The 16,275-nt window shown below is 41.3% G+C and overlaps 1 protein-coding gene across 2 annotated transcripts in view; it reads left to right on the forward strand.

Moving 5' to 3' along the window:
• Positions 1 to 16,071, forward strand: part of gigyf1a (GRB10 interacting GYF protein 1a) — a 30,998-nt gene extending 14,927 nt beyond the window's left edge. Inside the window, exons 9-26 of one of the 2 annotated variants that reach the window (XM_042512229.2) lie at positions 112 to 341; positions 526 to 646; positions 1,409 to 1,600; positions 2,847 to 3,001; positions 4,171 to 4,339; positions 4,430 to 4,653; positions 5,256 to 5,350; positions 5,471 to 5,571; positions 5,679 to 5,752; positions 6,579 to 6,716; positions 6,979 to 7,194; positions 7,314 to 7,534; positions 7,699 to 7,856; positions 8,065 to 8,228; positions 8,608 to 8,652; positions 9,113 to 9,257; positions 10,356 to 13,618; positions 13,739 to 16,071. In XM_042512229.2, the coding sequence (XP_042368163.1) occupies positions 112 to 341; positions 526 to 646; positions 1,409 to 1,600; positions 2,847 to 3,001; positions 4,171 to 4,339; positions 4,430 to 4,653; positions 5,256 to 5,350; positions 5,471 to 5,571; positions 5,679 to 5,752; positions 6,579 to 6,716; positions 6,979 to 7,194; positions 7,314 to 7,534; positions 7,699 to 7,856; positions 8,065 to 8,228; positions 8,608 to 8,652; positions 9,113 to 9,257; positions 10,356 to 10,423 (2,516 nt within the window). In that variant the 3' untranslated portion in view covers positions 10,424 to 13,618; positions 13,739 to 16,071. The remainder of the gene's footprint in view (positions 1 to 111; positions 342 to 525; positions 647 to 1,408; positions 1,601 to 2,846; positions 3,002 to 4,170; positions 4,340 to 4,429; positions 4,654 to 5,255; positions 5,351 to 5,470; positions 5,572 to 5,678; positions 5,753 to 6,578; positions 6,717 to 6,978; positions 7,195 to 7,313; positions 7,535 to 7,698; positions 7,857 to 8,064; positions 8,229 to 8,607; positions 8,653 to 9,112; positions 9,258 to 10,355; positions 13,619 to 13,738) is intronic. The other variant, XM_088073205.1, reaches the window with a different exon arrangement.
• Positions 16,072 to 16,275: the final 204 nt, after the last annotated feature.

Genomic DNA, 16,275 nt, shown 5'->3' on the forward strand with positions numbered 1-16,275 from the left:
GGCAAGTGCTGTTGACAAAGTGAAGACGCACATGCTTTTCCAATGTGGGCATTTCACAGCCTACTTACTCATGACAGCATCCTCACTGATGGCGGTCCATTTCTTTGTCAGATGGTGGTCCTCGCTCAGCAGGCTGGCGGGACCATACCGGTCCAGGTGAGAGTCGTCGGAGGAAGTTTGATTTCGATTTCCGGGACTCTGACGGCCACGGTGGTGGCCGCCGACGTGCGGGCAGCGAGGGACTCGAGGACGACAGGGATGGCCTGCCTGAGTGGTGTACAGATGAGGAGGACGGGGAGATGGGCACGTTTGACTCTTCTGGAGCTTTCATGTCCATAAAGGTATGTTTTACAGTTACTTTGGTTTTATTAACATTCACATTAGCAGACCATTTTAAGCAAGTTCCACTTTTTGTTTTAGTGAAGTCTTCATATGAAAACAGTGTTAAAAAACAGCTCTCATGAATGTCCATGACTGTTGGCAACATTTTTTTAATTTCTCCTTTTTCTGCTCTCCCTCTGTCAGAAGGGTGGCAAGGAGACAATCCTGGAGGAGGAGTTGGAGTTTAAGGGGATAGAGGAGGAGGACGAAGAGGAAAGCTTTGCTGACATCGAGGGGAACAGTGCTGAAGTAGACAAAGACAAAGGTGAGAAAACGGTTATGCTCTTAAATGAATGATTTTAGAACATGTTTAGTGACATTGATTTAACTCTAAACTCCTTAACCTGGATGGACGTCAGTGTTTTTGTGCTGCATTCAGACGCTTTTCACAAGGATCTTAACCTTTGAAATATGAGCAAATTGGTTTGATTTCTTAAAAAAAAACATTGGGTAAAAAGGGCAATCAGCACCTTGGTGTGAAATGTCCCACAAATTGCAAAAAAAAAAAAATCAGCAAGACTGTAAAAAATGACCTGAAAATTAGCTGTAAAAAAAGGAAAAGAGAGAGAATCAATAGAAAATTGTCAAATAGCTGGGGGAAAATATTTTAACAAAACAAAAGTTTCATTATGTATTTAAAATTAAGCTACAGAAAAAAAAAGAATATTTTTTTATTTTAGAACTTTTTTCAGCCAGTTCCTGTGTTTATTCTTTTACTTTTTGTAACCTTTTTATTTTGCTATTTTTTTTGTAATTTGTTTGTTGCCCATTGCCTTCTTTCCATGTTTTTCAAAGAACTCAAGCCAGTTTGATTAGGTTTCAAAGGGTGTGAAGGGTTAAAGCCAAATTTGAATGTTAATAAAACTTAATGAAATGGACCACGGTGAATGAGCCTCCTAAATGTGCAGAACAGCCAGTTGCTTGCACTTTGTCCTTGCAGTTTTTCCGAGTTGATCACAGGCCCAGGAGGAAAGAATTACTAATGACTGTGGCATCCCACTTAAAGTCTTTTTCTCCCTCCTCACAGAGAGTAAAGACGCTGGCTCTGCTGGAGGGGATGGCGAGACGAAGCCAGCGTCCCCCTCCTCGTCTCCTCCAGCCCTCCTGCACTGTACCCCTCCATCCCTGGAGTCCCGGCCCAACAACGCTGGCCCAGCGGTGGACATCCCTCAGCTGAACAACAGCCACCCTGTCAAGGCCAGCAGCACGCCCAGTGAAGGTACGCCTAAATCCATTTCTTGGCTCAAGTGTTTGATTAGATGTTTGTGCAACAACTCAAAAGACTTCAGTTAGCAACATTAGTATATGTGTATTTATTTATTTAGACAGTTTTTGTTATTTTTTCTGATATTGGAGGCACACTTATTGTACTCGTCATTTTAACCATGTTGTGAAAAGGGAAGAAACAAACATGCAAAACATGACTGCCAAATGTGGAGAAAAAATGCATATTGCGATCGTATGATATGAAATGTGATAAGAACGGAAAATGAATTTTGGAATTATGTCAAACTTTTGCGGAGTAATTAGTGTGAATTTTATAACATGTTGTGATCCGAAAGCAGGTTTAGACCAACTTTTTATTTAGCATGAGTTTGAATTTGGTGGTAAACTGAAGTCTTCAGTGTTTGTCCCATGCTTGCATTTGTTTCACAGCAGGGGTCTTCAACACTTTTCAGGCCAAGAACTCCTTAGCTCAAAGAGAGACAGAGAAGGGACCTCCTACTACATCATGTAAAACTGTTGTTTCTGAGTTGAACAGTATTTCAGATTTTCTTGCTTAACATTACAAAACGATTTATTTAGACTCTCAAGAGTCTCCGTACACTTGGAATATTAATCTGTGTTAAGATTGAATCATCGACACAATGACCTAAAAAAGTAAATGCTACAGGAGATTGCACATTTTTCCCTCTTGATGTCATTGGATCAGTTTGAAAAACATAAAAGGATAAATGAATTCCATAAAAGCATGGGAAGACTGACTCTCACGGGTGAACTTAGGTCAAAACTGTTTTCTTAAGCTTGAAGTCCTTTTTATAAGCACAGGAGCTACCAGCACTAAATTTGATTGTTGCAAAGAGAACATTTCCAGAGCATCACCATCTAAACGTGTCTATTTATACCTATATCTTGAATTACAGATTCTGGTTTGAAGGGTCAGAGGCCCTGTAACTTTAGAGCTTTTAGCTTCTTGCATGAAGCCAAGCTCTTTTGGTGTCAGGACAGTGAGTGTGTGGGAGGAAATTCAGCCACGTTGATATTTTGGTTTGATACACAATATGTTTAGTCCCAGTCATTTAATATCTTGTTTACTGAACCTGCTCCGCTTTTCCTTCTGTGTCAGATCCAGAGCCAGTAGGTGGCTCTACCCCCCACATCCAACATCACCATCCCATAAATAGAAATACTAAAAATAGAGCCCATTGTTTCATGAAAGTTTCTTCTTGTTGTTTTTCTACCAGACATGGCTCCAGTAGGGGGCTCTAAGGCCCAGCTGAGCCCCAGTGCCCCCGCCTCCTCCAGTCTGCCTCCCCCGCCCCCTTCCTCTGCTGCGCCTCTCCTCCCTCCACCTGGAGGAGACGCAGAGGACGATGAGGGCATGAAGCACCTGCAGCAGGTAGGAACAACAGGAGGCATTTCAAGCAGCTGCCACAGAAAGAGTGTGTAATTATAACAGGAAGCACATTTCATTTTTATCAGCTTGTGATTATTTAGCTCCGGAATATTCCAGACTCATTAAACTGAATAAACAATGAGTCTGTAATCTATGAAATGTACCACATTTTTTCAAGTTTTGGATCATGTCAGTCATTGCACCATTACTTCTGCGATCCACCTGATGGTTAAGTTGACATAAAAGAGTGTGTGTACGTAGGAGGAGGGTTTACAGGTGCTTGAGGTGCTTGAAGTAATTTGACACTCAGATATTTAAGTTCTGGAATACCTTGGAAATCAGTGTTCCTTGAAAAAGTACTTGAATATTAAAGTAAGGAGAACGAGGAGTTGTTTTATGAAAGGTGTTAGATAAATGCTTTAAATGTTTTTGCCACTCGCATTGCTGAGTAATTCAAACTGTTATATTGATAAATTAATTTTAGGCTCTGGTTAATTGTGTTTGCCTCATTTATGAAATTGCACAATTCGCTTGCAACAGATGATTGTGGAGAAAACAGTGTCATCCATGAACATTGTTTCCGCCAAAACTTAAAAAGTCTTAATAGGCATTCAATACGTGAATCTAAAAATTAAGCCTTAATTGGTATTAAAATGTCTTTGATCAGTTTTCCAAAGGTCTTAAAAAATGCTACAACATTGGGAGGATGATAATATGAATCATTTTTTCTTACATTTATTGTGAGTTTTGAAAATAATTTGTAATGTCTATTTTTAAAAATATTTTATCGAATTTAACGTGGCACAGGTCAGGATAGTGAGTCATATAAAGTCATATAAATTTACCACATACAATCAAATGGAAAATGATTTTTTTTTTCTTTTAAGGCAAACCAAATGTAGGCTATACTTAAATAACATAGAATGTTAATTGTTTTCCATGTGTTCCTCTCTAGAGAGGTAGTAAATAAACTTTTTCAACCTGCCCAAATTTTGGTTTCTTGTAAAATTGGTCTTAAATTTTATCTGGAGATGCAGTTAAAAGTCTTGAAAAGCCTGAAATCTAATTTGTCTTACACTGTAGGAACCCTGTTGAAAATTAAGAATGAATGCTTGAAAAAGTACTTGAAAGTCCCTGAATTTGACTTGGCCCCGTCTGTGCAAACCCTGTAGGAGGCAGAGAAGATGGTGGCATCACTGCAGGACACTTCTTTGGAGGAGGAGTGTTTCACCCAGGCTCTGCAGCAGCAGCAGGAGAGCAGGAACACTGCCGCCGCTCTGCCGCTGTCACATGAAGCTGCCATGAAGTGGTTCTACAAAGACCCACAGGGAGAGATCCAGGGTATGGTCACACAACGTGGCGTGCTGTACGCACTCATACACACAAAACCAGCTCCATAATGGCTACTCTCTTTCTCCGATTCACTACCAGGTCCGTTCACCACGGTGGAGATGTGTGAGTGGTTCCAGGCCGGCTACTTCACCATGACCCTGTTGGTGAAGCGGGGCTGCGACGAGGGCTTCCAGCCCCTGGGGGATGTCATCAAGATGTGGGGCCGCGTGCCGTTCGCCCCGGGGCCCTCCCCGCCGCCCCTGCTGGTGAGACAGCCACCACCAACGCAGCGCCCGCAGCCCACCCGGGGGCCCGCTGGGACTGTGAGTCAGAGCTCAGCCAACGTAGAGGATGGGGAGGGGAGGATGCAGAGGAGAGGGAAGATTGATAGACAGGTTAAAGTGAAAATAAAAGCTATGATTCATGAGGCCACATTTGAGAGTTTATGACATTGCCCTGATTTTGAGTCATTTTAATTATGTTAATGTCTTAATTCCCTACTGTAGGCAGTGGGAGAGTGGTATCAGTATTCAAACCACACTCATAAAACTGTATTATGCAGTGGCCTCTAGTAAAATTCACCTGTTGCATGTAAGCTTCAAATTAGTGGAGCAGAACAGGGCAGGTTCCACACCTGCATTTAATGTTGTAATGTTACACCACAGATATTATCACATGTTCCTGATTATGCATGAACGTGGAACAGTTGAACAGATGTTTGTGCTTCTGTGACAGCACATTACTTTTATGTTGCATAAATTAAATGCCGAATTTATGGTTATTATGGTATTGTTAGTGGTAGAGTACAGTCTGTAGGGGCAAGCAATTCTTTCTTATCCTAAACTTGCTATATATAGATAGCTGTTTGGGTGTCCTTGAGTTTGATTGCATAATGTATTGACTGCTATTGATGTTTTCTTTTCAGGGAAACCTGGACCAGGACCGCCTGAAAAAGCAACAGGAGCTTGCAGCTCTTTATCAACAGCTCCAACAGCAGCAGCTATTCCAGCTCATTAACAGGTAGGCCTCTGTGTAGGTTTCACCTTACATGTCTGGACACGTGTACATTAATTTGTGCTTGCGTCAGTGGAGATTTTGACTTTGGACTTTCAGTATTTGACTTTGCATTCTGTGTTCCAGGTGCAGTGAGCAGGGTATGATGCCTTCGATGAACAGATCGATGTCAGTGCCAGATACAGGGTCCATGTGGGACATGCATACCTCAGCTTCACAGCCGTCAGGTACGTTTTAGACTGCAACTTGTTTTTTTTCTTTGCACACAAGGACAACACAAGAACAGACACTGTGTCTAATGATGCTGAAATGAACAATTTTTATTTCCATGTAGGCGGTGAAGCCAGTCTTTGGGACATAACAATGAATCCTTCTACTCAGGGTCCAACTCTCGAACAGCTTCAAAAGGTGAGTTCAGTGGTGAGATTTTCAGCCTTAGAATGCAAATTCTGTTTTTTTATACCTCAGGTGCTGGTGATAACTTAGACTGGAGGCATTATGTTTTTGGGTTGTCCGTCTGTCCCATTCTTGTGAACGCAATACCTCTATAACGCCTAGAGGGAATTTCTTCAAACTTGGCACCAACATCCACTTGGACTAAAAGATGAAACAGTTAGATTTTGATGGTCATAGGTCAAAGTGGTCTCATTCTTGTAAACAAGATATCTTTAGAACACCATAAAGGGATGTTTTGAATTTGGCAGAAACATTCAATGATGAACTGATTAGACTTTGTTAGTCAAAGGTCAAGGTGACCCCCCTTAAGGTGAAATCTCTAGAACACCTTAAGGGGAACTTTTTCCAAATTTGGCACAAACGTCCGCTTGACTCTTAGATTTTGATAATTGAAGGTCAAAGACACTGTGACTTCACAAAACATGTTTTTGGCCATACCTCATGAATTTAAATAATTATGACAAAATTTAACCCAGTGTTATAAAAGGATCTATTTATGAGGTGATAACATTTTATTACCAAAAGGTCAACTTCACTGTGACATCATAATGTTAACTTTACGTGCAGCTTGACTGGTTTGCTGAGGCATACAAACGCTAGGCTGTAATTCTAGTTCATGTTATATGTTAATATCACTCATTGGTTTTGTTGTTCCTGATTGTCTTAAAGGTCAAAAGCTGAAAACTGGATTGTGTCAAATGTAAAGCCAGAATTATGACAACTCTGTGATTGCTTCTATTTGGAATAATTTTTTTTGACTCCTAATGTTTTCCTTTAGCTCCAGCAGGAGAGGCGAGACGCTGAACTCAGGGCGAAGCGTGAAGAGGAGGAGCAGCGTAAGAGGAGGGAGGAGAAGAGGAGGCAACAGGAGGAGCAGAAGAGAAGGGAGGAGGAGGAGCTCTTCAGACGCAAGCAGGTGAGTTAAAGAAGGAAACGTTTCCCTCATCAACTATCTGTTGCCTTGAGCTACAAATGCTGTTTTATTTTCTGTATTTTGTACACTGAAAAGTGATTTTTTTTTTCAGTTAGCTACTATTGTGAAATATTCCAAGTAAAATTGTGTTGTAATGACTGAGTTATTATATGCCAAAACATTGCTGTTAATTGACTTTAAATGCTGTCCATGGAGTAGTAACTTGTCAGTGTAAAGAGTTGACCTATGTCATATCCTCCTGTAGTGTCGTCAGCAGCAGGAACTGATCATGAAGTTGCTGCAGCAGGCCCCCCAGCAGCAGGGTCCTGGGGCAGGCAGCTCGGGCTGGAGCGGAGCTCCCTCCTCTGGGCTATCCAAGGCAGGAAAGCCTGCGGCTCTGGCTCTGCTGGAAATGCAGCAGGAGGCAGAGAGGCTCCTGAAGCAGCAGCAGCAACAGAGAGCCCAGCAGCAGAGAGACCGCGTGAGTTTCTGCAGATTCAAATAAATGTTTCAAAAGTTTCACACAGAAAGTCTATTATAAGGATTGCAAGGAGAAAATGACATGTCATTTGTCATAATGATCCCTCTATCCGTTTCCAGCACTCCGGCATGCCGATGGGGAGCTCCTCCATGGGAGGTCAGTGGGTGGATGGTGTCGGCATGTGGGGCGGGCCTGGAGGAATGGAGGGGAAGGGGGGCAGTGGAAGCTCTTCAGGCAGCATGGGCATGTGGGATGAGGCTGTGAAGAACCAGGCCGGCCTGCGTGGCAACAGCAACAACAACATGGGCTTGAAGAACAGCCGCAGCAGCCCTTCACTCAGGTACGCATGACAAGATAAAATAAACTCAAATGATAATACACGCAAAGGAATATTTTATAATTCATTCCTACTGTGGCAGATACCATTTTAATATTGATTCAAATGTGAATGTATTTCATTTGATGAACATAATTGATGCATTGAACCCCTCATGTCCTCTGCAGTGATCAGTACATGATGCGTCGCAAGCGAACTGATGAAGAGGAGAAGCTGCTGAAGCTGCTGCAGGGCATGAAGCCTCAGGACGGCTTCACTACCTGGTGTGAACAGATGCTGCACGCTCTCAACACCTCTGCCAACAACTCCTCCTCCTCTCTGGATGGTAGGCTGCTTGTCTTGAATGTATTTATAAAGCAATTTCATTGGTGAGAAAAATTCACCCTAAATATAGAGAGCCGTTGATGACGTGTTAAAATATAACACATTTGGATTTGTATGTGCTTGAAAGTACTTAAAAGTAAGTTGATCCCAGCATCTTCACCCACATTGTCAGGATTGTTAATCATTTCACCTGTGTGTCTTCTGTTAAGTTGCCACTATTGTGGCATACCTGAAGGAGGTGGAGTCTCCCTATGCAGTACTGGACTTCATCCGGTCCTACCTAGGGGACACAGTGGAAGCCAAAGAGTTCGCCAAACAGTTTCTGGAGCGACGTGCCAAACAGAAAGCCAACCAACAGAGACAGCAGCAGCAGGTAGGCCTGAGCTCCAAAGGTCTTTTAAAATGAGAACAGAATACGTCAAAAACATCACCTGTTGGACGTACTTCTCAGTCACTGCTGGAACATGCTAGGTGTGCTTGTAAATGTGCTAGAAACACAAAAAGAAGCCATGTACTTGAGGATCAACAGGTACTAATCATTTTATATTATAACAAACTATGACTAGGAAGTGTTGTCATGACGGTACAATTTGAGTGGTGTCTATTATGTTGACTATTAATTAAGAGAGCAGAAAAGAGACTATGTATAAAATACTATTAACATACGAAAATGGCTGTAATTGAAGCCTCTGAAATGTTTTATGTTATTGTGACCATTGTAAATTCCCCCTTCTCCTCTTCATGTATCCCAGTTATCAAAGGAAGTGGCTGGACTGAACATGAACTTCCCTCTGCAGGTAAATACAGAAAAAATCTTTGTACTTTACACACAAGCACCTGAATTGTTCGTGTGGAGGACAGTAATTATGATTGTGATTGAGTTTCAGTCTCCCTTTAGCTTATAACATTACCTAATATAACTAGTTTGAGGTTTGGTGCAACTTTGAAGGCTCCTCCAAAATGTATTTTAATGTAATTGGGGGAAAAAAAACAAAACTGGTTAATGAATATCAAACCTGAGCCACAACTTCAAATGTCTTAACAAGAAATTCAGTTTGTTCATCATTAATAGAGACATAAGTTCCTTCAAAGGATCCTTCCTTTAAAGGATGGAATCTCCAAGTTATTGTAATACAAATAGATGGATTTTTATTAAGTCATTGCTGATTATTTAAAAAAAAAACTTAGTGTGGCCAGTGAGACTGTCTAGACCAGAGTTTTTATGATTTTTATTTACCTGTTTGTTTGTTTTTTTAGGACTCAATGCGAGGTATGAATCCAAGCACCCTGCAGTCCATGTTTCAAGCCAACCACATGGGCAAGGCTGGTCTCTATGACAACCAGGGGGGAAAGATGAAGAAGAAACAGCCCATGATGCTGCACTCTGACCCCAGCATCTTAGGTACGCGATCCCCCACTAGCATGTAACATTTCCTTTTGACTTAAATCGTGAGAATCCATAAATGGCGAGCTTTGAATCTTTAAAAGCTTTAAATAGCTTGACCCTAAAATTAGTATCGTGATTATATAAAATCAAAGTATGAGTTACCACACGAAACAAGCCGAAATTGAAAATGCATTCATCATCTGGAATCATATAGAGTCTAACAAAAGTGACAACGCAAGCTGCACAGCTTTCTCAAGCACCAGCAGGAAGCACCGCATCTTCTTGATGACTTGTTTGCACCCACTCCAGGTGGTGAGTAGGATGTGCTCACAGGATTGGCTTATGTCTGAAGTTTATTTCTGTACCCATTCGCTGTTTGGAGCCAGGGATGGGATACAGCTCGCTCTTGAAGTGGATGTAAACAGGTGGCCGAACAAATGTGCCGTAGGTAAAAATGGATATTGTAATCTGTGTAGCTTCTGCGTTAGTACCCAGAAACAGAGGAGGAGAAAAAGGTCGTCCACACACTGAATTCTAAATTCTTTCCAAGATGTGATCGATGTAAAACCCTGCTGTTTCTTCCACCTGTTTGGCTGATGAAGATTGTGCAAGTTAAAACATTGAATCAGCACTCTCATTTTGACTGATGCATGTTACCTCCTTGGCTTATTTTGGCCATAATCTGCTTATTCTACATTTAATCATTAAAGGGATAGTTTGGATTTTTTGCAGTGGGGTGATAGAGAACCCCAGTTATGAGTCCGAATTCTGGTTCCCTGGCCTCATAGTCAGTTATAGTTAAAAACCTTAAAAAAGGTCTGTGGTTAACTCAGGTTTAAGAGACCCCGCTTTAAGAAAAACAGAACTGTCCCTTTAAATTACAGTACATAAACAAGCATAAATGTAATTATGGTTTGTAATGAGTTAATTTCTTAACATTTCTAGAAAACAGAGCGCCTCTTATCAGATTATTTCTGGCTTGCATCTTTATCCCTTGCCAGCCCTTCTAACTCCTTCATGTCCCATCCTCCTCTGATCTCACACTGCTCTCTCCGTCTCTTCTCTGTGCCCTCCTTGCCCCCCCCCTCCCCTCCCCTCCCTCTCTCCCTGCAGGGTACTCATTCCACAACACGGGCGAGTGTCTGAGCCTGAATGAGATGGAGATGGTGGAGGATTACTGATGTGACGCAGCGCAGCAGCAATAGCTACCTGAGGCCTTCTGTCTTTTAATCAGACAAACCTGATGACGAATGTGCACTGCTGGGGGAACCAGGGGGTGGGGTGGGGGTGGGGTGATAGGAAGGGAGCAAGCGTGAGGGGAGGGTGCAGGGGTGGAGGCGCCTGGATCTGCGCCTCCCACTCTCTCCTTCCCTCTGGCAAGAAAAAAAAGGGCTCCCTGCTGCACCAGTTGATCACTTGAGCAGGGGAGAGGGGGGTGAGGAGGGGGTGGTGTTAAAAGGAAGATGGGTATCCTCTGGCACTCAAAAGATTAAGCACCTTATACTGAACTAATGCACTTTATTGAGATGGGATTTGAATAGTTTTTTTTTTGGTTTTTTTTTTTTTTCATGCGTGTGAATGTGTGTGCGCGTGTTGGAAATTGGTGCGGCATACAGTGTGTGTGAATACACATCTGTGTGCGTCAGAACTGGAAGGGGGGCGGCGAAACAGTCGGAGGGGTGAATGGTCGGGCTGTTAGGTTTTCAAAGTCAGGGGGACCTTTTAGTTGAAACCTTATCAGAGAGCAAATCCTTTCTCGAAAGACAAACACTGTTGATATTTCTCTTGTTTAGCATTTTTTTACGTTTATATAAAAAGTAAAGCTATTGAAAAATGGATTATAAAAAAAACTTGAAGATTTGCACTTGCCTAAAAAAGAAATGACAAAAAAACAACAAAAAAATCAAACAAATGGGGTTAGTTATAGAAGTGAATATTTTTGTGAATGTGTGTGAATGACTGTGAGTGCGCGTGATGGTCGGTTTGTGTCAGTAATATACCAGTCTGCACAATGTTTTTTCTTTTTCATTTCTTTTGTTGCTTACCAAGATGTATGAAACATAAGAGGCCATTTTTTGTCTTTTTTTTTTTTTGTTTTTGTTCAAATGGTAATTTTGTATTCTCATGTCTAGTGTGTGTCCCCTCTCCAAACTGGGACGTGAATGAATGAGACCGAGAGAGAGAGAGAGAGAGAGAGAGAGAGAGAGAGGGCAATTGCACAACACATCCTTTCTCTCACCAGCTCTTCATCCCCAGATAGACGAAATAGAAATGCATACATTTGTAAATGTTAGCTTTGCGCTCATCACATGATGACCACCACTAGTTTATTTCCCTTAGCCTCTCCGCATGGGGAGCTGTCTCTAGACCTGTGAGGACTAGCGGGCAGGGCGAATCATGAGGGACATTACTGTGTGTGCATCAGAATGAGACTGTGTGTGTGTGTGTGCGCGTGTGTGTGTGTGTGTTTTCAGTGTGCATGTTCATTTACTGTTCATAGAAATGAGTTAAGACTACAGGTACTCATTTTGAATACATGTGCTTTTTTGTATGTGTATGAATGCACATTTGTGCCTAAGAACTTGGATAGGGTGCGTGGCCATTGAGACATTAACTCTTTTTTGAGAGCGAGTGCGATGTGTGTCAGTGCTCAGCACAGTGTATGTAAAGTATGTAAGTTTCTATCGTAAATATTTCTAGTTCATTCTAGGGGTGATCCATCGGAAGGTTAGTCCAGTCTGTTTTTTCCTGGGGTGTGATCACGTTGCCTTTTGTCAGCTCTCGAACTTGTGAATGAAAGGTGTCGAGTTTCTGACTCTGAAAAAAAAACAAAACAGCATCTTAATGTGCAAGTGCACAGAACGGTGCATGAAATGTTAGCATATTGTGTTACTTATTCGTTGTTGCAATTTGATAATGACGAGTTTTTCTTTTTTTATGAAAAATATATATGAATATATACATTATATACAAAGTTTAAAAAGTATTTGGACTAAGATAATGAGCACTTGGGGCTGCTATTTTTGTTGTGTGTTTTAAATTTTTTTTTTTTTCCTTAATTTGTTTTTCATTTTTGTTTCATTATCGCCATGTGAAGTGTGTGTATTATTTCTTAAGAAAATATTGAATGTATTCCAAAAAAATGACAAGAAACCCGTGCTGATACCAGATTTTTTTTTTTTCCTCAGAAGATTTCAAAAATGGAAACAAAATACAAAAAAGCTTCAAAGAGTTTAGCAAGAACTTTTTTTTATTTACACAGTGGAGAAGAAAAAAAAACTCGGGATGGATACAGTTGAACACACTGCCTCTACAATCCTGGTCGTACAAGTAGTGACTAAGAATTAAAAGAAAGGACTCTTTCTATTCCATACTGGAGCTTTGGTTGTTTACAAACCACATGGATATCTGTGGGTGCAGTTTTGTTTTTGTTTTTTTGTTTGTTTTTAAATTTTTTGTTCCCACATAAGACGGGTGGGGTTTGCAAGTGCGCTTCTGCCATATGGACATTGAGTGGTGTTTTTTTTTTTTTTTTTTTTTGAGGAAGAGTGGCAGGCATCACAAGAACATGGACAAGATCCTCTAACTGGACCCTTGTTTGTGGTCCTGAGACTCGATGATCAACCACGGAGCGGAGGCGGGGAAAATCAAGGACGGGCTCCGTTTTGTGGAGTGCAGGGCTTGCAGAACCCTAGAGGGGAACTGAGAGGGGCGATATGAGTACACACTTTTGTCTTCACCTCAACCCTCATAAGCACTCGCACACCCTGCCCTCACCAACTCACCTATGCACTTTTGTTCATTCAAGCTGTGAGGTACCATTTTGGGGATGGGAGCACAATTACAACAGGAGGATTGCTACGACTTTTGACAAAGTCACTGAAAAAGATATTCCCAAAACTGAAACGAGACTCGAGAAGCACGCCTTCTCCCACCTCCTGTATATATATCCATATTTTTGTATTATCTTTCAGATTAGAAAGAAAAATTTGGATGAAGGAAAAATTCATGAGACGCTGATTCTATGGAGTGAATGTTCTTCAAGGAAAACCAATCTTTTTTTGAATATAGTTTGAGATAGACTCGCTGTGAGTTTCCCTTAGTTTGCCAGTAGCCCTGAGATAATCGGGGATGGAAGGGGGGGGGGGAGAAAAAAATGGACTGGAGCTGTTGGACGTGCTACAGTGTCTCCAAGACTGATTATTAAAAAAATGGATGCTGCAGTCGCTACAAAAAGCCCCGCCAAGAGTGTTTGATCAACAGTAAAGATGCAGTTTGAAGAGCTTTTGGCAAGGATGCTTCCATTTCATCTCCCAACCCGATGACCGCCTTTGAGAGCTGTGGAGTGACTGCAGGAGGAAGAAATGTTGGCAATGGTGAGATATTCTAAATTTCTGCTCGGCAATGTTTTAATTCGATCCATTTCAGGTTAATCTTGTGGCACTGTTTCTAAAAGTTTGCTGATGACGTGCTCTTCTTTTTGTGTCTTCTCCCAGGAGTCTGGCTGTGCTTTATTTGCTGCCCTCTGCAAGGAGGATCTAATCTACAGCCAACCCATGAACCAGTTAACCCTGTCCCCTTCGAACTTTAACCCTAAGAAACTTTTTCTGTCTCGACCTCGGACCGGGCAGGCCCATGGCATTATCAGTTGGACAGTTACCAGATGAAGTTACAGGTTTATCGACCGTGGATCCCATCTGTGTTGGACGTGTCAGGTTGGGGATTTGATCAGGCGCTCCCCGGCGAGGACGAGGATAAAGAGGCACGAATCGGCCCAGATGTCATCACCCACCTCGGCCTGAAACTCTCAGGAGGTCTTCGAACCAGCGGGGCCGAAGACCTGCCCTCCTGCCCCAGACGTCAGACTGAGAGCTGGATTGGGTTTCGATGGTTGGATTACATCTGAGTCACCAGAAATCCCTGCAGCTGCGGAACTGGATGAACTGAAAGAATTGTACAAAAAGACTTAAAAACATGACTTAACACGTAGCTACATGTCACATAGATTAGAGTTCAAAAAGAGTTGCAGACACACTACATGCACACCTACTAAAGCAACGAAGTCCCATCGTCTGCACACATAACAGGGCTGCATCAATACAAATCACACACACACACACACACACACACACACACACAAGCAGCATCGCTCATCAGTATAAACGCTGAGCTTTGTAAATAATGTAAAAGTTTGTGTTTTGATTTTTTTCTCTCATAGTGGTTTTGCTTTATTTCTCTGTTCAACATGCCTTAAATTGTATAGTTTCAACGGATAACTGAAAATTGTTTTCCAAACGATGAACTTAAGTTGGAAACCACCTCCTTAACTGTCCTCAAAGAAAGAAAGGAGCTTTCTAACAAGACTGTTTACTGTTGGCCAACGGGACGGTCTGATCTGTATTAATTTGATCCATCTGATCACCTCGAAAGTTACTCTTTAGCTACAGAATAGAGCAGCAAGCTTTGATTAATCTGATTTTGCTGGTGGTTAGCTTTTGTTGCCCTTTTGGTTTCCTTAAAATGAAGAGTGGATTTGTTCCTGTTTAGATTATCGCTGAAGGTGCAGGCTTAATAAAAGGGCTGAAGGCTGTACTGTGTGGAGTTGAGCTGACCGGATGGGATGCACAGAATTGGCTTATAGCACGCACTTGTTGCTGCGGTAACTATTGTTGGATGTACTTCTCTAGGCAAAACCGAACCAGAGTGACGGGTCCAAAAATTGTGATACAAGTCTAGGCTTTTTTGGTGAGCTTTTTACACTCCGAGGTAAAATGTTTTGGAAGCAACTAGGTACTTTTATAAAAGTTTTGAGGTGTCAAATCAGGCTTGTTTTTGAAGTGTGGGTGTAAGAGCAAGCTTGCATGATTTGTAATATTTGTCGGTTTGACACTAAACATTGAGGTGGGTCGCAAATTATCCAGGATTGCCTCAGCTTTGTCTGTGCAGTGTGTGGTGCTGCTGACCGTCTCTGATAGCACTGAATAACTGGAATTGACCAGTCAGTGTCATGTCCCGTGTGTATATCTAGTTGGATTTGAGAGATTAATGCTTTTAGCCAGCCATTTGTTTTTTGTGTCCTCGATAAGTTAACAAATGCCGTTTTTAACTCAGATGGCAACTGATATTCATTGAATACCCTCAGCTTAGACTTGTAATACACTTGTACGTGTGTTTATCTGAGATTTTGACTGATAGTTACCTGCTATTGCTAACTGTGTAAACTGAAGTAGCTGCAGTAGGCTCTGGTTTGTCATAACTGTTGATACTAAATGGTTACAAAGCTAAATGTGGTTGTAATCAGTTGCCAAAACAACGACTTAGATCATATGAGTATACCATCAAGTCGCTTATTTGTGATTAACTTTAAAAAATAGCTTTGTTTTTAAAAGATGATATTGTGTGGCATTAGTTGTTGGCCATTCAGTCTGTCTTAAGAGTTAATCGAAAGCTGTTTGCGGTTTATTTTACTTTAGTACAGTGCTTTTATGATTAGATAAACTGCCATATGGTGTCATCAAAAAGCCCCGGATGTTTGGTTGCAGCCTTCGAAAACATCATGTCACGGCCTGACCGCTTAAGGGTAAAGAGTGGATCATCTGGTTTATTTTAGCTCTGGTAACTGTACTCCCAACAATATAAAAGATCAAATGAAAGTTTATCCCAGTCAGCTCAGCTCCTTTGCTTAATAAGTCTTTGAATGTTGTTAAAAATAACAGCATACCCGTAATGAAACTGTTTGGAAAAGAACAACTGAAAGATTTGTAAATAGTTTGGCTTTTGTTTGTTTGAAGAACAAAATAAATACTAAATAAATAGCATTTAGCAATGACTGACTCGGTATTTTTTATTGTTTTGTCTTGTGTGGTTTTTTTTTTTAAATCTTTACACAAAAAATAATCCAGTATACAATTTAACATATACAAACAAATAGATAGATACAAACAAAAAGCCAGGGGGATATTACATTAATAAAAAAAAAGAAAACACATATATCAAGTGTCTTGATAGCCTTCTTATTGGTCACATCAGTGAA

The sequence above is a fragment of the Plectropomus leopardus genome, chromosome 23 (genome assembly GCF_026936395.1).
Source record: "Plectropomus leopardus strain MGB_pleo_1.0 chromosome 23, ASM2693639v1, whole genome shotgun sequence".
NCBI lineage: Eukaryota > Metazoa > Chordata > Actinopteri > Perciformes > Serranidae > Plectropomus > Plectropomus leopardus.